We start from the raw sequence: 26,945 nt of genomic DNA, 5'->3' as shown, positions 1-26,945 counted from the left end.
AGCTGAGGACCTAGACAACCAGCCTCACCATTCATCTCTCTACTCTCTTCACTGGCACCAGGTGGGTAGGTGTCTGGATTTGCAGTAGTCTTGTCCTTCCCACCCTATGGGTCTAGGACATATATTGAAATACTTGTCATTTGAAAAGAGAGAAAATGAGGCTCCTAATCAATCATCCTTTATTATTCTAAAATGTCCTTTCTGACAAATTTGTGTGTTTTGTTTAGCAATTAATGGTGTCAAAGTTGATTACAAAACAGCTTTCAGAAAAAGCTAATGACTCAGGTTGAAGTTAATATTTTTCAAACTGATGTGACCATAGTGAGTTGGGAAAGCAATTTTAGGAGGTTATATCTGGCATTAAAAATAGACTATAATAAATCAGTTTTTATTACATATTATAAAGGTGAACATTTTTTAGTTATTATTAAGTTTTATAAATCTATCTGCATAGTATATACAGGTTTATGACACAGTATGGATTTCCTACTGGGTGGTCAAGGCAAAAGTTTAAAAAACACCGCTCTTGGGCTGGGGTTGTAGCTCAGTGGTAGAACACTTGCCTCACATGTATGAGGCACTGGATTTGACCCTCAGCACCATATAAAAATAAATAAATATGTTTTTTAAAAACGCCACTATTAATTCTATCTCACATTTTTAATTCCTTTTAGCAGGGCACAGGGGAACATGACAAGTGGAAGGAACATTAGATTAGAGTGGGGGTTATAAGCTCTTAGCTACTTACTGGTGGGCCCCGAGCAAGCCCTTTAAACTTTCGGAGTCTCAGTTGATCCATCTGTAAAATGGAAATAGCAATACTATCTCTGACCACCTAATGGAGTTGTAAGGATTAAGTAACATAATGTGTAATACCATTTTGTATTACTATACCGAACTATCAAGTGCCTAAAATGATTATTGTTGTTACTGTACCACAGGTCTGTTCTCTATAAAACAAATTAAAGAGTTTTTTTAAAAAATTTTTCAAACCATAAAAAATATCCCAGATGCAGAAACAATAAGTCTGCTGCATTTATCGGCAAATGCTTGATAAGGTTCTGGCTTTCCTGAAATGGGATTCATCCGTTCCTTCTTGGAATACTTGGCTTCAAACTGCGGTCGTATTTCTTCCTGAGGAATGAACAGACACATTTTTATGCACTGAAGAGGTGCTCACATAATAAGAAAAAAAAAAAAGATTCCTTTATCCCCACTGTAAAACATCAGCTGCCACACTAATCAACAACCAATTAAGTGGGTTGGCAATCTAGGCTGAAATGCTTAGAAATTGGCTACTTGAAGAATACCTATAGGATTTAAATAAGATTTACTGTTATCAAAAGCAATGTAATTTAGACCAACAGTAATGTTTTTCTGTCATCTTATTAAACTATGATTGAAGAAAGAAGCTGAGAATAATATTTTAAAAGGGACTATCTGTCCTGTGTGTTGTGGTTTGAAACAATCAATAAGCTTTTACTTTTATTACCAGGCAGTGACATGAACACCAAGACAAAAAGGGTTCTGAACAGAAAGATGTTCAAAACCAATTTTGTGAGGTATCATAACAAAATAATTGTTAGTTTTCTCCAATTTTTTTTTTTCACATTTTTAGACCGAGGTGGCTAAAAACATGTGTGCCTACTTTTTAATACTCTCACAGAAGTTATTTACCTTTAACCAATGGATTTTTAAATACATTCTTAATTGTTACTGAAAATTAGGAAACACCTTTCCAATCAAGCTGAAATCAAGGCTTCTCCAGTTCTAAATCAAGCTGAGATTTTGTTTCATTTAGCTGAGCTCCATCCAAATGTGACGAGCTTCTGACTGAAAAGCAATTATGGAACTAGGAAAAAGGTAATTGGCAGGTGGGTACACTGGAGTGGTTCTGGTTAATTAAGTACATGTTCTAGTTGAGTGCCTTGGAAAACGATGGAAAATGAGTGGAAACTGGTGAAATGGAGATAGGAGTTCATCCAGGGAGGAAGACTGAGGACTCGGATGAAGATCCTGAGAGAAAGCAATAAGGAGTTGACAGAAGACAGGCTCTGAGAACAGGTGACAATGCATATAGGGTTCCTGTGCAGGAGATGAAGTTATAAAAAGAGTTTACCCTCTTTCACTGATATCAGGCAGTTACACTTGGGGATATAAACATACCTAGAATCCTCTGCTTCATTGGGAAACACTTTCAATTCATTAGGCTGTAAGGGCTGTCAAGAGCCTTGGGCCAGTCATCCAAGAACTGAAGCCAATCATGGATCCAGGCCTGTGTTCCTCGGTGTTATGGGCTGAATTGTGTCTTTCCCCACAGCCACCAAAGTCACATATTGAAGTCAGCCTTCAGTACCTCAGAATGTGACTTTATTTGGTGTTGGCATCTTTAATTAAGTTAAAATAAGGTCATTAGCATGGGCCTTAATCAAATATAATTTGTATCCTTATAATTATGAAGAGAATAATTATACACATTGGATATTTTATCCATTTGGATATTGGATACACACATGCACAGAGGGAAGATGATGTGAAGGCCCAGAGAAGACGGCAATGCACAAGCCAAAGAGAGAGGTACAGATCATTTCCTTCCCTCAGGGCCTTCAGAAGAAAGCACCCATGCTGACCTTATCTCAGACTTCCAGCCTCAGTGTTCATGAGCAAATAAAGTCCTACAGGTTGTCACCCAGCCTGTGGCACTTTGTTATGGTAACCTTCATGAACCAATATTCTTGGCTCCTCCTAAAGAAGAATGCAGTGATCATGTCTGAGATTTTCTATATTGTGAAATGAGAGCCACGGGCTAGAAGTAAGAGGAATTTCCACAATGAATCCTAAACTGAGAACTACAATAGCCCATGACCATGAAGGTAGGCAGGCTCCTGAAAGAAGAAAGTATGCTAAGTGAAAGCTAACTGAAAGACTGATTCAGTGTTCCAAGCTTTTTACCAGGGACTGGAAGACAGGAGGCTCCGGACTTACTCTGGTTATATGTACTATAAATCTACCCACATCTTGGGCCTACCACAAGTACCCATGATGACTTTAGACTGGTTAGGTTAAGGCTACTTAAAATAGTGCCATACTTTATGGCTGAAAGGGGAAAATCTAGGAACACCTTTTTTTTTTTTTTTTTTTTTTTTTAAGAAATGAAAAAGTGTTCAAAGGTGAGCAGTGGCTTAGTGTGAGATAAATGTGGGGAAAAATGTTCCATCCCATTGGGAATTGTACCCATGTACATATATAACCCCAAACAGCAGAATGGCCCACCCTGGAGCAAGTCCTGAATGCAGTCTAGCTGCTGCCTGTCAACTCCTTAGTTTGCCTGGGCACCTTCTTCAAACCCAGATAACTATTTTCTGGAGAATATTTATAAAAACATAAAAGGAGGCCTTATCAGAAGAATAAGGATTAATGAAAATTTCATATCATATATCAAAACACCATGTTGTACATCTTAAAAATAGAGGACAAAATCAAAACCAAAACCAAACCAAATAAAAAACTACCTAAGCACATTCATGTGATCGGTAGCTATTCATGAGGCATGAATTGAAGGACAACCCCCACCCTGCAAAAGTCTCCCAAAATTATATCACCACCAAGCCTACCACAGGACTAATATTCTAATCATTGATATTTCTAGAAGATTCATTTTAATATGCAAAAATGCATATACATATCTCTGGGAAAAAAACATCCATTGAACAGCTTTTAGCATATTATCTAATTAATTTATCTGACTCACAGGAATAGCAAAGCTCTGATAAAATGGGACTGAGAACGAGAAAAAGATAATGATCAGGGGAGGGAAAGAGGTGTTGAAGCCTCCATCAACTGTCCAGGGAAAGCTGTACCCAATGCATGAATGTAGTAATCAAGCCCAGCATGAACAGGGCAGAAAAGAGTATCAGAACCAGTCAGAGTTAGGAAAGAGCACAGCATAATGGCCTGGATGACGGTGAGAAAGACTGATGGGTTAGGGAGCATGGTGAGGAAGTGAAGTCTGATCCATCTGCAGCTGGCCCTACACTTAGCCACGTTCACCAAGGAGGCTGCAAAGGAGTGGTTTCTCCTAATCCTTTGCCATTTGATATAATCCAGAGTACTGTTCTGCCTAGCTGGGTAGAAACACCTCCTTGGAATAGTTCTCTTTTGAGGTTTGTTTCCACATGCCAAGAGCTATAAAATGAATAAATGCCTTCTACTAAAGTAAAGAAAATGGGTAATATATAACACTACTAAAAAAAATCTGGTACCTCTACCTATAAGTGAAATGCTTCACTATTCATGGAATTTTAATCTATTATGGAACCAAAATGTTGTCTTAAAAAAATTCTGCCAGACCCTTTTTATATAGCTTGAGACTTCCTGTAAAAATAGGTATGGAGGGTGAGTGGACATGACTTCAGCCACCCAGTGAAGAGTGAAGATTCAAGGGGGTGGGGAGGGTGGTGTTGTTTCTCAGTGATTTGCTTTTTTAAAAAAGAAATTTTGAGGTAAATTATACAAACCTCCTCTTCTTCCCAGTCTATCAAATCCCAGTCATAAGCAATTACTGCTCGACGTCTTTTCCAAAATTCCAGGAAAACTGTTGCTGAAACAACCAGAAAAAGACAAAGAGGTATTCAAAAAAAGTAAAATGATATTATTAACTATGTCACTGGATAATGAAGCCATTGCAAAGGATGACAGTTGTTTGTGTATCAGAATTTCTTGCTAAACTTCATTTAACAAGAACCGTTTTCTGGAAATTACTAAGCTTGTATAATACATAATGAAAAATTTAGAGATTTCATTTAGAATTAAATTAAGCTGGTTTGCAAGTTGAGGCAAAATAGACTCATTTAAAATGACAGAACTCCTGGGATGTAAGTATACAGAAAACTTGGTTATCAACATCTTTCCAACTGATAGAGCATTTTTAAAAATTTATCTATTAATTTATTTTTAAAATTATATTTGCTTTTAATTGGCACATAGAAACTTAAAAATGTACATGTTAATGAGATAATAAAATATTTCGATCCACGTATAAGTTGCATAATGTTTAAATCAGGTTACACACATCTTCCACCTGAAAGGCTTTGGTAAACTCTTTCAAAATACCTTCTTCTGGTTTTATTTCAAAGGCAGCCTAAAGAGGTTAAATATCCAAATGCTGCAATGAGCATAGCACATTGTAACTATTCACCACCACCATCAGAAGACAGAAAGAATAATAAGACATCTTCAGGGGAAAAGCTATCTGTGAACATTGTAAATCATGTGCAAAGAAACTGAGATGTAGTATGGTTTTGAAAAATTGATAGAGTTATCTGACTACAGGAGTCTATTTATGCTCCAGTACCAAGTTAAGTACTATTCTTAAAAATATTTTTAAATATATGGTGGGATATACTTCCGTTAATATTACTTTCTTGTTTATTTTTTTTCTAGTAAGAGCATTTGTTTTTAAAAGTGAAGAGGAGACAGGGTCAGAAAAACAAAAACAAAACTTAGCAGTTCTCATGAATTTGATTGGCAGTGATTTTCTGTCCTTTAAATCTCCTTCACAGCAAATATTCATATATGAAAATATATTTTTAGTATGCATTTAAATATACATTAATACATATGAATATATTTATATTTAATGTAAATATTCTTTTCATATCCTAAGTGAAATTAAAATGCTTGAAGAACATGCAGATATATTTTACGGCTTATCCATCAGTGCCAGTTAAATAAGTACTGATAATATCAAAGTTTGAAACTCACTATGCTTTTCTTTTGTCTTGCAGTAAAAGCATGATTCTGTTCTAACTACCACTTTCTTTCTTTGATTGCATGGACTCTACAGTTGACATTAACAACTGTCTTCTACGAGCTATTTTTGCCTTTTTCCACAGTGAAAGAATTGTGGCATAAAGCCTGGCTGCCCAACTGAACTGTATTTCTCTGTCACTTTTGTAGTTAGATGTGGACAAAGGACAGTTCTCACCAGTACAATATGAACAGAAGTGATGAGATATGTACTGCTCACCTGTTGACTTTTTAAGGCACTTAGGAATGATTTTTCCACATTCTTTTCCCCCTTTTGGATGGGTGGAGCCCAGATGATCCAGTGAGATCATGTAAGTGATGACCAGATCTAAGAGTCTGGCAAAAAACTCTTTTGTAGGAACATAAGTCCTTGGATGACCATATGGAGCTGGGTTGTCCACCAGCCTAGAATACTCACCTTAGACTTTTAAATAAGAAAGAAATTACTTTTGGATTTTTAATCTACTGATGATGTTATATCTTTGTGTTAGAGTAGCCTGATCTTATCTTAATTAATATAGACACTTAGTCATAGAGAAAAGAAATTTCACTTGGTCACTTAGAAGCCACAATGAAGGCACAAAGATAGAGCAACCTGTATTTCACTTTCCTTACAGATCTTAGAACAATCTCAAGTCACAGTATTTAAAACTTTAATAATTTCACTTATAAGACAGTTTTGCATACTTTTTCCTCCCCCTTTTCTATCTTCATCTCTACCCTGTGTTATTACCTAATCTTCTCATCAACAAGGTTCACCTGAGGTGTTAATGTCAATCCCAAATAGCAATCCTCTTACAACTTTCATTGACACATTGGGAGAATCTAAGCCTTCTGCCCTCTAAATATGGGTGGGATCAAAAGTAGTATTCAGGTACACTGGCATTTAAATACAGTATTTCCCCTCTTATCTTCAGGCATGTACATTCTAAGACCCTCAGGTAGATGCCTAAACTTACAGTTACTACCAAACCCTCTATATGCTATGCTTTTTCCTATTTGTTCTTATTATAGATATAGCAACCTAGGTATACATTTTTTCCTTATTAAGAATTTTTACCTTTTCACTAAAAGGAAGCATTTTATAGCATCTCTTTGGCTTATCCAAATTGTGCACATCACTACTCTTTCAGTTTGGCTTATTATGAAGCACCATCATTTAGTAAAACATGACAGCTGATCTGATGATGGAGATGGCTTCTCAGTCACTAACAGGCCATTGGGTAACAGATGAGTAGCACATACATAGTGGAGATGCTAGACTGGATGATTCATATCCTGGGTGAGATGAAGATGGACTGTGCAAGATTTCATCCAGTTACTCAGGACAGTATCCAATTTAAAACTTATGATTTGTTTATATCTGAACATTTCCATTTAATATTTTTGGACATGGTGGACTGTAGGTAACTCAAATAATGGAAAGGAAAAATACAGATAAAAGACTACTGTACCATGGCACTCTTGGCTCAGAATCATACACAACTGAGAACATTGTTCCATATAGTTCATAAGGGACACAAAAGGGACATGACATAGAATGTGCAGCAAGTCACAGTCTAATTATTTTCTTAAACAGAACAATCATTGTCAGCTTCAAATAAATTTGTAGTAAACTGTTATGCATTTACTAAAACCATTTCTTATTCTCTTAAACATAGTTAGATTATATTTTCTACCATTTATTGCAATTAGATACGGCCATCATCCATATTTGGTCAATGAAAAGTGAGCAGAAATAATGGTTGCCATTTTTGGACTAAAGAATTAAGAAGTAGGTATATCTTCTTTGAGCTCCCTTTCTCATTTTGCTGGGTGAATACAGAGAACTTGAGTATTCGAAAGAGGATGGAACCACAAAATGGAAGAAACCTATCCATTCATATGAATGGACATATGGGAAATTGCCTTCCATCCAAAGCCATTTTATTGGATTCTACTGAATGCCAGGTATTGGGATTTGTGTATTATAGCAGTTTCTACTTTACTCATCCTAATAATGCGGATTTCTCTTCAAAAAACATAACCTTGGTTAACATACTGCAAATAGAAAGGAAAAAAAACCACTCCACTGAGTTACTATCTTTCATCATCTCATTAAAGTATTTAGAGAAAAACTCCCTCGCAGATAATATCCTAAATTCCATGGCAGGCTTTAAATGCTGTACTTCTTAATTATCATCACACGGGTAGAGAAGACAGAACTGGAATTTGGTACTGATTTGCCTAAGTTTTAACTACAAGGCTACACTGTAATCTAGGAACTCAATTTTTCATCCAAATGAGAAGAGCCAAAAAGGATGAAGAAAGCCTATTTTTCTAACCACCTGGGGGCACTTTGCTGAAACTAGTTATAAATATGAAAGGATTATGTCCCACCGTTGTAGGTTCAATGTGTGAGCCTGGCATTTACTCTCTACCCTTCCTTCCATCTGTAATCTTCTTGCAGGAGGCCTGGAAGAGCCCACACTTACTCTCAAAGCTGCTAGAAAACACAATGCTACCAATTTTTGCCTACTGGTAACATAATAGGTTTCAAAAAGCTTAATTTGATGCTTCACTTTAAAATGCTTACTCTGGAAATCTAGATGAGAATAATGTCTAATTCTAGAAAATAATTGCAAAGGCAGTTTTTTCTCATTTTTGAAAAATTAAGAAGCTTTAAAGTCCCGAGGTCTAACTTTACCCCTTCTTATCAAAAGATTATGTTTCATTTGTTTGTATGAAAATAAGAATCAAGTCTTGGCCAGTATTAAAGTGGGCAGTAAATATGGAAGAAAAAGCATGATTTTTATTTCAGAATGATGACCTACCATCTGATGACTCAAGCATTTTCAGAAACTGGCAAAGATGATTCTCTTATTTACTAAGAAAGCGGAATGACTTGGTTCACATATATAATCATTTTTCTACCAATACTAATTTCCTTTTACAAAAAAATGAAATTAGCAATATTAGCAGATTTCATTTTTTTTTCCAGCCATATATATTTTTTACTTTCTGAAAATGAGCATTTGGAAACAAGGGAGTTATAATGATGGGCTTTCCAAAACACAGAAATAGAGGGATGAGGTTAAAACCTGAGAGCTTAACTTATAAAACCTACTAAAAATGAATGAGCTTAGCTGAGAGTCATAAATTCAAAGCTAATAGGCCCAGATAGTACAAAACTGAAAAGAAAAAGCCCCACCATAGGGTGTGGTGTAGATTGGAACGGATAAGAGGTCTGTGCATCATATACAATGGTGGGCACATTCCTCTGTTCTCATTGAATATATTATGGAAAGATCATCCAGTTTTTCAAAAGAATCCATAAAAAATGCATCTTAAGGTGAACCATCAATAAAAAAAAAAACAGTTTATTCAGATATTTTTAAAATCGGTGGGGGCCAAACAGTATTTTTAAAGGTTGCTAATTTACAACATCTGAGATAGGCCATGGGCACTAATAATGAAAATGAATGTAAATGAATGACTGGAGGGTTTGTGGAACACTGAAGAGTGTGAAAATGAGGACATCTCAGGGAGCAGGAAGGCCAGGGATCTTAGTGTATTTTAAGAGATGAAATTTAATCACTGATATTGCAACACTTTCAGGAGAGTCAGTGTTCTACATGGAGAATGGCCAAATCAGGACTTAGAATGAACGTCTATAAATACAAGTTTGACAGTTTTATCTAGTATAAGGAATTAGAAGGATATCCTGACATGAATCCAGTCTCTCGGGTTGTTCTATGTAATGTGGTAAAAAAGACTGATTAATCAAGCAGAAAGAAATCGTTCTCAAGACTTGCTGCCTTCTTTCTATTCACTTAACAAGTATTCATTGCAATTATTCATCTCATACTTTTCAAGTGCCAAGTACTTTTCCAGATGCACTGATTTCCATCTTTGAACAATATATGGTGGTTAATTTGGGTTCCTAAGTATCCTCCCATAGGAATAAGGTACTGTAGGTAGTAATTTTGAAATAATATTCTCTACCATACACTTGCATTTTTAAAAAAAAAAACATTTTGGATCATGCATTAGTGTTGGAAAAGTTTTCAAGAGAAGTCTCTTTCTCTAAGTTAAATTAACTCTGGGTATTCCAGCCACGTTTCTGAACTGGTAATGCTGAGGCAATACCATGGGTCATGGCAGTTTATTTTCTAGGATCCTGTCTGAGAGCAGGCTTTCCTTCCACAAATATCATCAAACTGAAGCAACCAGCAGCCTTTCACCTCTGGCTGTGAGGGGTTAACTGCTGCAATATAGTGTAACAACTTTTATCAGTACTGGACAGGAGACAGTGCAGGACGGTGATCCCTGCAAGAAAGGAAATTCCTGGGGGAAGCCTTAGGATTGCACCAGTTTGTTGCTTATAGGCAGTTTCCAGGATACAGTTTAGGCAGGCGGAACAAAAACACTGGTCTCATTGAGTTTGGGAGACAGAGTTTGGATCAAGTAGGCTAAGTCATCATGAATTTGTGAAAAACAACAGAAGAGGGAGTTACATGAAGGGAAAGCTCTAGACATCAGCAGCAAGGTCTCCTCTAATCTTGACACACATAAGAAAAACTGCTATTGGTAGCTAAATAAACTTTAGAGAGTTCATAGAGGGAGGGAAGTAGTTCATGATCCCACTAGTCAGAGGATCAGAAAGGTCATGGTAGTTGGGTTTTAGACCCACCCTAATAACCTAAAAACAAATCTCAAAAGGATCAAATTGATCTATGAGTAAGGTAATTGCAAGCCTGAGCAAAGTCCTGTACTAAAGAAACACAGCAAAAACCAGTAATCATTTTCTAGAATTTAACGAAAAGTTACCAGGTATGCAAATAAGCAGGAAAATAAAAACTATAACCAGAAGAAAATTCTATCAACCCTAGATTGAAAGCCCAGAACTGACAGAAAGAACAGAATAAGGATGATAACACAACTAGTATAAATATGCTGTACATGTCAAGAAGATAAACAACAATGTGAACTCAATGAGAAGACTAATCAGGAATATAAAAGGACCGCACTAGTTGAGATCTGAGATTAATAATGTGAAAAGCAAAATATGCTAGGTAGGATTAATAGAATATTGGATTTTTCAAAGAAAAAATTAGTGAAACTGGGGACAAATCAACAGAAACAAAACAAAACTGCTGAGAATAAGACCTAATGTGGAGAGCGGTGACAGAATGTGAGAACAGTGACTGAGACTGAAGGTCTCCAAATGACTTCATGGCTGTGGCGCACCTGCTGCCTGGGAATTTTTCTGTGTAAGGGCTCAGGGTGCCCAGTTACTATGGTAACACCCCTGCCCCGAAGAAGCTCTGTGCAAAAGTCTTAGCAGCTTCGACCTACCTTGATCTCAGGCACATGCTCCCAGGGATAGAGGGATTCTCATCCAAGACAACCACAATGTTTCACCAGCTCTGCTACTCCTCAGTCTGCCCACTTAATACTAACTTTAAACAATGGGCCTTCTTGAGTGCTATACAAATCTAACATTGTACATTGCAACTATGGAAAAACTGTGTAGATGTTTCTAGTTCTGTAACTTTCCTGAGTACACAGAATAATGCTTGCATGGTCTTTAACCTGATAATGAGACATATATAAATAAAGATTATTGGCATAACTCTTCAGATCTGCTTTTCTGAGATAGCAGTACTCCACCAGATCCCAGCTTAATCTTCATATTTGTGTGTGTGTGTGTGTGTGTGTGTGTGTGTGTGTGTGTGTGTGTCTATTCCCCCATTGCCTCTTGCCAGTACTGTGAGTTTGGTTGTGCTAGTCGCAGCACCTAAAGACTGAAAAAAAAAATGTGATCAGAGTATAAGAGACCTGTAGGACAATATTAAGCAGTATAACATACGTGGAAGTGAAGTACTAATTGAATAGAACTGAAAATATGCTAATGGAAAAATCCCTAAGTTTGAAGAAAATTGTAAACCCATTGATCCAAGAAGCTCAATGAACCTCAAGTACAAGAAACAAAGAAAATGCCACTCAGGCACATTTCCAGTAAATGTGAACCAAAAAGAAGAAAAAAGAAAAAATTTCAGAGAAGACCGAGGTGGGGAAAGCCATCTTGTGTAGAAAAGAATAAAGATAAGAAATATTAAAGACATCATGTCAAAAACTATGCAAGCCAGAACAATTGGAACAGCATCCCCAATGCAGGGCTTTTCAACCTTGACACAACTGAAATTGTATCCACTGCTGTAAAAGTAAGTATAGGCCATTGTTCTGAATCATCAAATGCTAGTAGTGCTTAACCCTCCCATGTAGATGAGACTGCTCCAACAGAAGTGTCAGGTGACTCCCCTAAAGGGACTCAGCAAGACCATGTTACTTCAGGAGGATCAAGATCGCAACCTTCATGGGCAGTATTTCTCAAATTCAACACTCTTGACATACTAGGACACGTAATTCCTACTTATGGTAGAATGTGTTCTGTGCATCCTAGGATATTTAGAAGCATCTGTGGCTTCTATCTATTAGATGTAAGTATTCTCTTTCCTTCTAGTTATGACATCCAAAAAGATCTCCAGCTCAGTATCTCCAAAGAGGCAAAAATCACTCCTGGCTGAGAATATCTGTTCTACAGTGTTGAAAGCAAAAACTTCAACCTAAAATTCTATAGCCAGCAACAATATGTTTTAAAAATTTAAAATGAAATAAAGATATTTGAAGTCCCAAACTAAAAATTTCATACTAGAAAATCCACGTTACAAGAAATTTTAAAGGAAGTTCTTAAAGGAAGGAAGTGATACCAGAAGGAAGTTTGGATATAAAAAGGCAGGAAGAGCTCTTATAATGGTAAATATCAAAGTAAATATAAAATATTTTTTCTTCATTTCAGTCCCCCTAAATAAGGTGATCATCTGCTTAAAGCCCAAATAATAACAATGTATTGAGAGGTTTATAATGTGTATAAGGAAAACATACCACAACAATAAAAGCAAAATGCATGACAAAATAGTAATCGAATGTAGGACATCAACAACACAAAGAACAAAAGAGAGAAGAATTACAGATTTTTAATGTTCTTATACTACATGGGATAAAACATTATATTATTTTATAGACTGTAATAAATTAAAAGTATATATCATAGATCCTTGAATAAGCAATATAAGATTAAAATTAAAAGGTAGAGCTAATTAGTCAACAGTGCAGATGACTCTGAATCATGAAGATATCCAATTATTTAAAAAGACACTGCAACAAAGACATAAGGGACACGTATAAAAATAAAACATGGCATATTGAAATAAAATCAATATTTAAATCAAATGGTATTTTTAAATGTGGTATACTTTGGAATACAATAGACATTCTAACAAAAAGAGAGCTTATTAGATTGGATTTTTAAAAGAAAATATTTATAATTGCCTGTCCATAAAAAAACCCACTTTAAATATAAAGACATAGAGAGATTAAGTGTAAAAGAAAGGAAAAAATTAAACCAGGCAAACCCAAACCAAGAAAGATCAGAGTGGCAATATTAATTTCAGACAAAGTGCAATTGAGAACAAGAAATATTACCAGGAATAAAGAGGAAAATTACATAAGACAAAGGCATCTATTCATCAGGAAGACATAATCCTAAATTTAAAACACACCAGGTAAAAATTACCAGAACTGAAAGGCAAAAGAGAAAACTCACAAATATGGTTGGAATTCTCATGAATATAGACTACTAGAACAAAATAAATAAGCAAGTACACCCAAATGAACTTTATAGACTACCTAATGACAGTAGGATATATGATCTTTTCAAGTGTGCATGAAACATTTGCCAATATACTACAGTGTGGTCATAAAGCAAATCTCATTAAATTTAGAAGAATTGGAATTGTACAAAATATGTCTTCTGAATTAAGTTAGAAATCAATTTAGTAAAAAGACACCTCAAAAACCTCCTAGGTCTTCAGCAATTAAACAACGCACATGGATCCTAGAAAAAATAGCAAGGAAAACTAGAAAATATTTTCAACTGATTAAAAATGAAAACACAATTCGGAGGATGCAGCTAAATGGGGCTAAAGGGCTATTTATGGCATTAAACTCTTAAACTTGAAAATTAAAAAAAGATCTCATATCAATGAACTGAGCACTCACCTTAAGCAATTAAAAATAGGACAGTTGGCTGGATGTAACTCTGTGCCAGAGCACTCACCTAGCATGCACAGGCCCTGGGTTTGATCTCTAGAACCAACCATGGGGGTCGAGTGGTGGGTGGAGAAATGCCACAAATTAAACTCAAGTGTGAGAAAGCACACATAACAACAGAAATTAATGAAAAATAAAATGTACAATAGAAACACATTAAAATCATAAGCTAATTATTCTTAAAAAAATCAATAGAATTGCTAAACTTCTAAATTGAATAGATAGGAAAAAAGAAGATATGAATTCATGAATTCCAATTTTAGGAATAAAAAATGTGATATCATATAAACTTAAAAGAAATGAAAAAAATACAAGGGAATATTATTATGAACAAATTAATGTTAGTACCTTCATGAATTTGGATGAAATGATACTCCTCCTGAAAGACAAGGATAGATAACTTGGAGAACCCTATATCCATTAGGGTTCATTAATGGCATAAGATAAGAAGACCTCCACTCTCAACATGTACATGACAATGGTGGAATAGTGTCCCTTCAAAAAAAATGTGGATGTCCTCAGCTCTAGTACCTCAGAATATGACCTTATTTGCAAATAGGATCATTGTAGATATAATTAGCTAAGACAAGGTCTTAATTGGCATAGGCTGGGCCCTTAATCCAATATGACTAGTACCCTTATAAGAAGGCAGCCATGGAAAGGTAACTTCTTTCACAGGGAGAATGTCAGGTGAACACAGGCACAGACTGTAGCCATGCAGTTTCAAGTCCATGAAGGTCCCCAGGGCTGTTGGCCATCCAGAATCCCCTCAGAGCCCTCAGATGGAGCCTAACCTGTTGACCCCTTGATTATGTACGTCTAATTTCCAGTACTCTGAAAACGAATTCCTCTTGTTTTAAGCTACTCCATCAGTGACATTTTCTTGCAGCTGTCCTATGAAACAAACACATACCGTGTCCCTGTCACAGCAAACATGCAACCTCCCCTTTGTCTTTGATAAGATGGCCTCCACACTTCCCCTCAATCCCACTTATTTGCCTGGCAAAGGGAAGACTTGTTTCCAATATATCTTTTTGAGTGAATGTTTTTCTCCTTTTCCTTTTTGACTAGAGGAAACCTCGCCGACCCATTATAAATTGGCTTGACCTTGGATTATAATAACAAACTCTCTTGTAACATATTATGAGATTTTTAAGGGTAGAGATGGTATCATTTTTGCACACCCAGTGCTCAGTGGCAACAAATATGCAGTCTGCTAAGATGATGACATTTTTGACTGATGTGCCCTATTGAAGGTACATGACATGGGGCACTCTAAGGTATGACTTTGGAGTTAGGCAGATCAGATCTGTTTTAAAATTCAGATTCCACCACTGATCAGCTATTGAGTATTCTTCGGTAAAGTGGCATAACCTCTCTGGGCCTCAATAGCCTCATCTATAAAACAGGGCTAGAAATTTCTTTCTGATGGGTTATGAGAAACTGATAGGGTACCATATGCAAATGCATCTACACACATAGTAGATATAGTAAATGTCTACTATTTAGAATATATAATCACCATTTTGTTGGATTTATTGATGAGATTATAAAAGATAAAATTGGCACAAATACCCAGGAATGAAAGGCCAAATATATTAAAATTAATTTTAAAAATGCGAGACATACTTCATTTGCCAATTACTAACCAGAATCATACAGCATCTGAATTCTCACTAAAATGACCATTGTCTTGTCATTTTGATTGGAGAATTCCGAGGACCTTGTTTTGTTTGTTATTGGGGATAAATTTAGTTTTTGGCAACACTAAAAATGAAAGGAAAAAAGGAGGAAGAAAAAAGAGAAAGAGAGAGAGAGAGAGAAACCATAAACAAAGAACAAAGGGAAGTAATCTGCTTCCTGTCAGGTCTCTGCCAATATCTAGTTCCCTATTGACTCACCATCTCCCTCCTTACTCCAGAGAGAAGCTAATTTGGTCCATAATTATTCTGTCCCCTTACTCTTCCTGAACAAAAATGAGCACTGAGGAAAGAACTACACTGTAGCTCAAGCCCAGAGCCCTCGGTCCCCAGGAGTCCTGCTATCACACATGTGTGAACATGAACAAAGTCAACCCACAGGCCCTCCCCAGCTGCTGGGAACTGGTTCCAAATGAAGCTTCAGTGTTTCCATGGCAAACACACACAGCAAAGGCAACAAAACAGACCCTCAACCTGGTCCAAGTTCTTGTAAACCACTTATATCTGCTCTCATCATCTCTGTATCTAGCAATTTCCTGAAAATAGAAAGCATTTGTTTTCTTAAATGGTGCAACTTGCCAATCAAAAGAGATGATCCTTAGGCCATTAAACTGAGCTCCATTAGAACGCACATGCTTTTATAGACCATCGCCATCTCAAAACAGCATAAATGGGGCTCTGGACAAGCATAAAAGCCCTTTATCTGAAAGTGCAGATCTCCAAAGTCAAAGCAAATGATTACTAACAGTACCTGAACCTATCAGGAGAGGAGAGAAGCTAAGACTGTCCAGTTTAACTTCTGGCTTTGCCAGTTTCTAGCTTCTGCCTCAGTTTCTTCATCTATCACATGAGGAAATTAATAATACCTTCCTTAGAGGTTGCGGCAGAGATTAAATAAGATGATGCACATACAATACTTAGGAGAGTGCTTAGCACATAGTAAGTCCTCAATAAATATATGCTACTAGTGTAACTGTTATTATTGTTGGTGATTCTAGATTTCTACAAAAGGCATATCTATCCCTTTCTACCAAGAAACCCCTGGGGTCGATCATTCTTTTCCTCAAAACAAGCACATGTGTGGGACTAATACTGGATTTAAGCAGTAAATTTTCAACCAAGCCAAAGCAATTCAGAGGGAGAATTTGCCAGGTTTGCCTGGGGTGGAGTGGCCCTAAAATGTTCCCTTGGGCCCAAAGTTTATTACAGAACATCTATCAGAATCTTACTGAGTATACTCCAAAGCACAGGGCTGTCCAATCTCCATCCACCCACTTGCAACCTTAGAAGCTTCTCAACTCCATGCTCCAGGCAGCCACCACCAGTCAGCTGAGGTTGGCAAAGGGAAAAATAAAACCTATTTGCCACGCACAGTGTAGGTCTCTCCCACCTCCAAAAAAGGGGGGGGATACAATCCTTTAAAATGGTGTTACTGGGGGACAGATGATAACCTCTGCCTAATAGCCAAATGTCACTGTTTGGAAATTTTACCTCTATACAGTCTCATGGGGTAAACTGTGGGAGAATAAACCATTATCACAGTCAAAGTATATCTAAAATTGGAGAAATACTGAAGTGGGGGAGGGAGTTTAGTGTTTTAAGTCTTCCTGAATAATGCCAGGGTACCACTGTCTACAGAAGAGCACTAACTCATTACACAGTAGATTAATAGTAGGAAAAGCTAGCAGGTGGATATGTAGAAATAATAACAACCCCTTTGGCTTTGGGGTGTTTCTAGGCTAGCATGTTTAGGGAGACCTATCCATGGCTGTGAGCAAGCTCTTTCATGCCCATCCGTATGCCGTGTACTTATTTTCATTTACTATATATGCTATGACCCAAAAAAGTTTGGGAACCACTGATTTAAGAAATGAATACATTTTCCAAAGTCCCTTCATTTGTAGTGGTGGCAAAGCTTAGTAAGCACTGCATGTCCTATTATACTTCTTGATCATGTGTACTAATGCTGGTATGTTCTAGAAAAACAAGATATACATTCTTGATCTGAATGAGAACTCAGTCCTATAGCCTAAGCTCAATTATGGTTAGCCTGCTTTGTTTGCAAGGAACACAGTTGCATTAAGGGGAACACAAATAGTGAGAGCTTTTCACAAAGTCCATCAAGGACTTTGCAGGAATGATGCAGGACTCCTACAGGAATGAAGACTTAAGTGATCTGAGCCACAAGAGACTGTGGATTTTCAATCCCATACTCCCCTAATAACATTACTTGATGATACTTTTTGTTTATCTTCGGAGGATTGTCTGCATTTTCTACCAGTTAACTACCAGTTGGCTTCTGCATCCTCTACTCTTTATCTTTTCCACCAGTTCTTTGCTTCATCCTGTTTCTAGGTTCTGATTCTCATAAATTCAACCTTCTCATAATTCCAGCTGGTTCCTACTTTACCTTGTTTGTCAATATCTTCCCCCTTTTTCTCCATTCTTTCTGATCTCTTACATCTTTTACTGTCAATTCCTGCTGCAAACTCCCTTGCTGTATATAACCCAGTTCATACTCTTGAGAAGAAGAACCTGGGTGGTCCTACAAGTCCCTGTCTGGTTAGAACCTCAGGCCTCTCAGGCCACTCATCCACCTGTTTTGACTGATCTTGGGTCAAATGCCTACTTGGCTGAAAGGGGTTAGTCACAAAACATGTAACCTTTAATAGATAGGTAGAGTGATTTTCTTTTGACAATCTCTAGAGTAAGCTCCCACAAGGGAACAAGGTTTTACATTTCCACTTCTCAAAAAAAGACCATTTAAATGCATTCATTGTATCATAGATATATTTTTTGTTAACTTCTTCAATTTCCTCTTCTCTCTTTTCTTCTTTCCATCCATCCATCCAGCCATCCACCCTCCCAAGAAATACATATTGAATCCCTTTGTCTCCAAAAGGAATGCATGAGGTCTTCAATGACAATAATGTTTCTCCAGGACTAAGAACCTACTAGGTAAGAGAAGTTGTCCATGCAAATAATTATAAGTTCCCTGAGAATGACATAAACAAAATCTCCTAGAAGTTCAAAGGAGGAAGATATTGCTGTTTATTGGAACAAAAATCAGCTGGGCCTTGAAAAATGGACAAGATTTTGATATTCATTCCAGACACAACTAAAACATGAGACTGATCTTAAAAGTTAGTAGGATTTTGTAATATCATCAATTTTCAACATTTTAAGTTGTAGAATAAATGCATGATAATTTTAAAAATTCAAACCAAACTGAAAATATATAGGATAACATCACGTTACTTACTTTTCCATGAATTTCCCTCTGCAAACATAACTGATATTAACTGTTTTCTATTAATTGTCCAGACATTTTTCCATACCATTTATAATTATTTGATGATGTAGATATTATTAAATCAACTTTATTATGAAACAGGGTGAAAATCTGACTCTAAATAATACAGCCTAGTAAATGAAGGAATTAAGAATTCAAATGAGTCCTACTTTTAAAAAGGATTTGAATGTTTCCATTACATCTGGTGGATTGGTGCTAGTAGCTTAAACAGGTATCAAATGACTCAGTTCAGTCTTATGAATAGCTCATGTTTAGAGAGGGTCATTTCATCTAGATCTGGAAGCAAGTCAGAGGTGGGCACTTGTACGTTAGTTACTTCCACCAGAAAGTCTTCTACATACTGAGGTGGGTGTTCATTATAGTATAGTATACCTTTTGGTATACTATAACCTTAATTTTTGTCTCCATCGGAAGGTGAATTCTATCCTAAGAGAATAATGATGAAATTGTTGAAGGTTTAAGAGAAGAAAAATCAGACATGTTTCTCCTCTACAAAAGTGCTTTAAAAGTTAAGCAACTGAATTATTGACCATTTTATTGCTAATAGAAAAGTCAACCAAATCTATTTAAGCCTCTTTCTTTCACATCCAAAATGAGACTTCTAAAGGAACATATCAGAGACTATATGGGGGAAACTCAAACTATATGTAGTTGTAGAATACTTACCCCAGACTGCCATGAAAACAGCAAAGAAGACAGTGGCTCCATTGTCAAAAAGGTGGGTCACCTGGAAATTATAGAATCAGAGTTAGGCTGAATTCTCATGTATGATATGGAAATTTGCACTTTTTTTCAAGTTATATAAAAATAGTTATGATGAGTTTAGCAGGGATTTTTCAGTGGATATTTCCTTTGGACCATAAAAAAGAAAGGGGTTCCTTTAAAACTGAAATGGTTCTGATATGGAAGAGAGAATTTGTTCCTTTATGTGGGGAATCATGTAGTTGAACATATATCAGCAGCCCCAATGGTGCTACTAAGAATTCCCTTTTGTGCACTACAAAAACTCTTATACATGCATATGAATATGAATATAGCTATATTTAGGACTAGGAAGGTATTGCTATTGCTGGTTTAAAGGTTTCTAGCTCCCCAAGCTCTGTTTTAATGCTTCATTTATTCACTTCAAAAACATGGCTATTTTGTTTGTGTAGTTTTGAGCAATTTTTTTCTGGGTTTCTCTGTGGATTTCAGCATTATAAAGGCAAGAGACGAGAAACATTAACAAAATCCATTTCCACCCTTATTAAAGCCTCCAGTAATCACTATATTTACCTACTGCACACAACACAAAGACAGTTAGCAATACTTTATCGCTAGAATAATATAGTCTACTGCAAACACCACAGCAGAAAAGCAAAAAAATATCTATTCTTACTGCGTAACTGCCAAGCTCATTTCTGCCTCCAGTATAAATCACACCAATGTCCATGCCAAATTGAAATGATAACTGATGGATTCATAAAGCATAGCCTTTTAAAAAATATTTTATAGTTCCCTATAAAGTATACTGTACTGTCCCTTGGAGAATGTGCCAAGTATTAGTAGGTCTTTTCATGTTTTCAGAGCATAAAGTATTTCATATTATACCAAAAGTTTAAACTTTCTCTTTCTTTGAACACAGGAGAGATAGGAAGCATCCAAACACCTAACGTGAGACAAACATCTAAAGCCCATGTATTTCATATTCCAGAGGGATATGCCTGAAAGTTCTGGTGGCACGTAGTTGGTTTATGCTCTCTATCTGAGTAGTTGGTAGAAGTGGTGATTTTTACCATTATTATAGGTTCTGGAATGAATTGTAGCTGTCATTGGTTTTGGCTGCCCTGATCATTTTGCCTCTATTCTACTTTCCCTTGGTAACAGATCTCTCTCATACTGGTCCCAAAAGGCATGTGGCTCAAAATAGAACCAATCGGAATACTTCCCTAGGACAGAGATGCAAACATTTGGAGGGAGACAATTTTCTGCTTGTGTTATTAATTTGGTAGTAAGCAAATCAGACTGGGTGAGGTATTAACAGGGGCTTCTGTTTCCTAGTAAAATGGTAAGCTAGCTATGCTGATGCTACCCTCTGCCAAAATAGACCACAGAAAAGCAGGATAGTAGATTACAGATGCTAACAGAAGAAAACAAAGACCCAGGGAAGACAAAAAGTTGCCTTGGAAAGATGTTGTGTGTGCATGATGGTGGTGACGTCGGGGGGGGGGGGGCAGTAGGTGGCAGAGTGAGAGAAAAGGTTAAAAAAAAATATGTATACTATGGTCTTGCCTCCAAGTGGTCCTTGGACAGTTAGTTTCCCTCCCTCAGATAAGTTACAATAAGCCAAACCTCCTACTTGCCTGGGGCATTGGGAAAGTAGGTGCTGCCTGGTCAGCTGTCCATTCTCTCTTAAAACCCAAGGATGGTGGATCACAGTCAACCAAGGGAAAGTGCTTATCCCAATTCTTCTTACTTTTAAACAGGTTTTAAAATTAAACTGACCAGAAATGTCCTCTGGTAGAGAAGCAGCACACAGTGGTACCTGGGCCACACTGTCCTCTCTGTAACTCACCAGGACACACAGACAAGGGCTTGGACTTTGGCCTTCAAAGTATTTACTATTCTAGATGTATTGGCCCACAGGCCAAAATAACAGAATATTTGGGGAAGACAATTGCCACCCCCCCCCCCCCCCGCAATTCTCAATTAGGCAATATACACTTTCTGAAATAGCATACATTCTATATCAACATATTGAGGATTTAAAACAGCCACAAAAAATAAGCACAAAAATATGCTTAAGGACATAAAAGAAGAAACCTAAAGTCACAGCAGTCAGCTGTGTGAAGAGAACTCATCCACAGAATGATCATATGCATGAGTGGGCAGAGAGAGACCCCTGGGGACCTGGGTGGCCAGTTCTAGGCTGAGAGGCCCTGTGTTCATAAAAAGCTGCAACCATCTTCTTGTTCCATCCAGTATTTATGTGCACCTAAAGTCCCATCAAACCACTCTGACATTTCTCTTTTTAAATATTTTTAGTTATACATGGACACAATATCTTTATTTTGTTTATTTATTGTTATGTGGTGCTGAGGATCGAACCCAATGCCTCACATGTACAAGACAAGTGCTCTGCCACTGAGCCACAACCCCAGCCCCACTCTGACATTTCTAATAATATTTTTTTAAACCTGGGATAGAAGTACATCTCCAACAACAACCCTTGTTTAATTGCAAGAGCCTCACTGGGCTGCTATGTCTATCCTCAAATTGCAATCCTCCTGGCTCAGTCTCCTGAGTCACGGGGATTATAGGCCTGCGCCACCACGTCAGGCTGTAATAAAATGTTTCTAAAGGAAACCTTGGACATCTCAATTCTGTCATTCTTCATTTTGTTATGTTTCAAGGCCAAGAACACATGTTAGATTAAGAACCTAAACATCTTACAGCTCAGTGAGGCACAGAGGTCAAGAAGATATGCTTTCTGGTCTGATAAACCAAGGCCTGACTGCTTAATGTGGTATGCCCATGGATGAATAGTTTTTACCTCTCTGGGTCTCTGAGTAAAATGGGGATAATAATAATTACCTTGAAGTTCCTATGAGAATTAGAAATAATAAATGTGGGTTACCTACTTATTATTATAACTATAGACTATTGTTAAAATTATTATTGTTCTAGATAATTTGTTAGGTAGAGTAACTGCTAATAGAAGCCCCTATATAATTTAAGTACTCTAAACTATTCATGATGATCCCTTTAAAGAATTATTAATGTTTTCTCCTAAAGAGAACTTCACCCAAGCCTAACTTTACATTAAATAAATAATAAATAAATAAATAAATAAAATCCTAAACCAAAGAAACTCAGCTTCTGTTTCTGAGATTTCCCCAAAGCAGAATTTTAAAACCTGAGTCATTCAGGGTTATCTCATGACCTTTAAATAAAACTCTATTACTGAAAGAACTTCTGATCCTCACCAAATCTCTATTTTCCAAGGTTACTCTGTTAAATTTGTTCTCATATACCAAAGATAGGAAAGTGTCTTGTGCTTTTCTGGTTCCTAGTGACACATACTAAAAGCCTAAATCTTTCTAAAATCACAGCTGACTTCTGTGGTTCCCTGAACCACAGGGACCAGCCACCTGCAGTGCTAAAGACATCATGGATGGGCGGGATCTGGGCTCCCTTCAAATGTTCTCATTTAAAAGGAACAAAAATGTGCAAGACCAACAGAGTAATTAGATAGATCCAGGCTGCAGTAATTGCAGAGGTTCAATAAAATCTGCCAACTCTTTTATATCTGGAATTTGGGCAAATCCATATGCAGTGATTCTTGGAAAAAGAGTTCACTAACCCAAACTCCAGCTAATTTTTTTTTCCATTAGTGACATTGCCCCTAGGTAAAAAGACTCTTGGGATTAGATAAATGTGTCCAATAATAAAGTAAGACATAGCCTGAGAAAGGGACATAACAAAAATCTGATGGAAATAATGGTGCCATGTTTTTTTTTTTTTTTCAAAGCACTTTCACATACACTGTCTTCTTCAGTCATGACATGCCAATGGAGTGGAAAGAAGATATGTATTACTTGCATTTTATACATGAGAAAACTCAGTTTCAGAAAAGCTGTATATGTACAAGGTCAATGAGATAAGCAGCTGAGCCGGCTGTGAATCACAGTCTTGTTCACTATAATGATGAGAAAGAGGGGGACATGATGGCAGCTATTACTTACTAACATTATGCTCAGTATATATTTTACCTCACTTCTTAAAACAAACATGTGAAACAAACCTGATGTTCTTCATTTTATAGATGAGAAAGCTCAGCTTCAGGGAGGTTAAATAACTTGTTCCCAGATAAGTAGCAGAGAGCAGTTAAAAAATCCAAACTATATATGTCATGTGTCCCTGTGGAGAGCAGGCTGAGCCCTCCCTGAGTTATTCCATGATGTGTAGAACAGTTTTTAGGCTGTGTGTAGACCTTTGTGACTCCATTTTGTAAAGCAGTAGTTTGCCATAAGCTACTCCATTCTGAGTTTAAGTGCTGAGCTGGGATAATTCCACACTTTGTTTGTACAAGTAAACAACCACCATCTGCCTGGCACAACCATAAGGCATAAACTAATAAATCAATCAATCATGCTATTAAGAATGACCCCCTGTGAATTTATCAAATTAGTCAGGAGAACACAATTGCATGGGTATAGCATATCAAACTCACATCACATTGGAAAAAAATAGTCCCACAAGCTTATTGAATATACCAGACCACCAAATGATGCAATCCTCTCACTTGAAACCCATAAAAGGAGGGACACCCCAAGACTGGATAAGGCAGCATCCTGACCCATCACCTGGCTACTGGTCACAAGTCTTGCCTAGAAAAATTGACACAGCAATGAACCTCCATCTCTGTCCTTGGGCCTTAGTAGAGAGTGATTTCTCCTGCCTGTGATGACTACGCATGGCCCACTCCAAGCTGACACTGCTGTTCATCTGGACCTTGGCCTAGAATAAGTTCTTACACTTTGACAGCTCTGCACCCTGAACAAGTTCTTTGGCTAGTTCCTAATCTTATCTGACCATCTACGGTGACTCTTCACATTTGTATCTCTCTCTCTGCCTTTGCTCTTAGTTCATCCTCCTGAATCCCTATGGTACCTTTAATCCTTTCTTAGCCTTTCTTTTATATGTATATAGATAGATATTTTATATATATATGTATATACATATTTATATATATACATATATATATTAAATATACACATATATTTGTGTAAAGTGTAATGTGTGACTTGAGTGTTAATAGATATTAGAAATTAAAATTGGAGTAAAAGAACCTGTGATTGTCCAGCTTATGATTACCAGGTGAGTCTCACAAGTATTCAGTGAACTGCCACTGATGAAAATGGTGTAGCTTGTGAATTTATTATTCAATAAATTCTGACATTGTAGAAAGACACAAATGTGTTTGGTCTATGTTAATGAAAAGACTTGCTCATGACAGTCTCCAATAATAACACAAGAATACCCAGGGTCCTGGATTAGTAGAGGAATACTTAGAGCATGGGTTTTAGTCATTTTTCCTGTCATGGATCCCTTTGGCAGTCTGGTGAAACCTGTACACACCTTATCAGAACAATATTTTTAAATGTAAAAAGAAGTAGACAGGATTACAAGAGCAAAACAACACAAAACACACCAATTCTCTCAGAATATACAATATTATGAGAGACCTATATCATTGCTCAATGTGTCATCAACAATACAAATAAGTTACTTTAAATAACAATAAAAATTTGAACTTTTCTCTTTGCACTGTGCCATGCTTTAGCTTCTTGTGATGATACCTAGAAACCTATCTTTTAAATACATGTTGTTATGGTTTGAATATGACATATTACCTACAAAGTTCATGTTAGACGATGCAGGAATATGCAGAGGTGAAACAATAAATTATCAGAGCTGTAACCTCATCAGTGGACTAACCCATTGGCTGGATTAACAATTTGAATGGATTACTATGTGTAACTGCAGACAGGTAGAGCATGGCTGGAGGAGGTAGATCACGGGGGGGGGGGTGCCCTTGAAGATAATATATCTTGTCCCTAGAATCTGCTCCCTTCCCCCTTTCTGGCTGCCATTAGCTGAAAAATATTCTTCCACTATGCCCTTCCCCATGATTTTCTGCCTTACCTCAATCCCAGAGCAATGGAGTTGGCCAACCATGGAATGAACCTGAGACACTGTGAACCACAATAAACTTTTCCTTCTCTAAGTTGCTCTTGTTAGGTATTTTGGTCACAGTGGCCAAGAGCCGACTAATACATATGTCCATTTAAAAAGATGTTTGCATTAGACTACTGAATGATGGCGATAAGTGTATCCTACAACATTAGCTTGCATATGAAAGACTGGAAATGACAGAGAATATAGTTGCTCACGGTCCCTCAGGGAGGTATATGTCAAATTCAATCCACCTAATATGCTGCCTGTTTGGATTTACCTTGGCATAAACACAGCTGTCAGACAGCCTCATGAATGGACAGTATTTATCACACACAGGACACATGATGATATCTGTAGCTTGGCAGACTTCTTTACTGGAAAAGAAAACAGAAAAAGACTGCTTTTTGATGACATGGACCATCGTTTTTCTCCTGCAACTTCATTAAAATGTTCAACTGATAAAATTCAGTAGATTAAACTTTTGCTCTTGGAAACTTCTTAGTCTTTTCTGTTTTAATATAAATAAGTTCCTATACAGTTTAATAGTTTGATAAAGCTACTTATTTATGAAGCTGTTTCTTGGCTTTACATATTAATGTTACACTTGGGAAAATATATGAAACAAAACACCGGTGGTCATACCCCAAATTATTTAAAAGTTCTTCACAAAATTTCTTAGGTCTGAAGCAATTTCATAATGAATTATGGAAGCAACAAGATACCCAAAAATGCCTAATTTAAACTCTGTGTGCATGACAAAACTAAAACTGGAGGACTAAATAAAAATAACTTGGGACCTTAATCCTGGGAGAAAATTATATCTCATTAACAATTTCAGTAAGTAAAATATTTCAATAGGGAGGAGACTCAATCACTCACTTTTATTTTTGTGATCACTTTAAAAAGTTACATATATTATTTAAGGTCACCATCCAGCTTTGCAATAAGATTTTTGTAAATATCTTAAACTATATTCTGGTGAGAGAACCAAGGAAACAATGATTGACTGTGAACCATTCCCAGGACACTGGTAAGTTGGTGAGCTGTATTTGTGATCTAGGTATTTAAATGGTCCTTATAAAAATCAGAATTCATGAAAAAGGATTGTAAGGCCATTATTTGAAGTAGGTATTAGTTTTAGGAAAGGTAAAAGAAGGAAGAGAGCAGTTTTTAGCCAGTGAATGAAAGTGATTTGCTCCAGGTGTATGTATGTCTATAAAGGCAACTTTTGCTTCCATAATAGCTGAAGC

General features: G+C 36.7%; 1 protein-coding gene across 1 annotated transcript in view; it reads right to left on the bottom strand.

The window, feature by feature from the left end:
* Nucleotides 1–26,945, bottom strand: part of ANO4 (anoctamin 4) — a 333,674-nt gene that overhangs the window by 50,342 nt on the left and 256,387 nt on the right. The window contains exons 13-16 of the mRNA XM_081311559.1: nt 25,973–26,069; nt 19,642–19,702; nt 4,518–4,600; nt 994–1,134 (exon numbers count right to left, since the gene is read on the bottom strand). Of these exons, the coding sequence (XP_081167685.1) occupies nt 994–1,134; nt 4,518–4,600; nt 19,642–19,702; nt 25,973–26,069 (382 nt within the window). The remainder of the gene's footprint in view (nt 1–993; nt 1,135–4,517; nt 4,601–19,641; nt 19,703–25,972; nt 26,070–26,945) is intronic.

This window comes from Spermophilus citellus, assembly GCF_964194105.1.
Source record: "Spermophilus citellus genome assembly, chromosome: 10".
Lineage (NCBI taxonomy): Eukaryota > Metazoa > Chordata > Mammalia > Rodentia > Sciuridae > Spermophilus > Spermophilus citellus.
The sequence above is the reverse complement of the archived record's forward strand: the minus strand, read 5'-3'. Positions and strand labels throughout refer to the sequence as shown.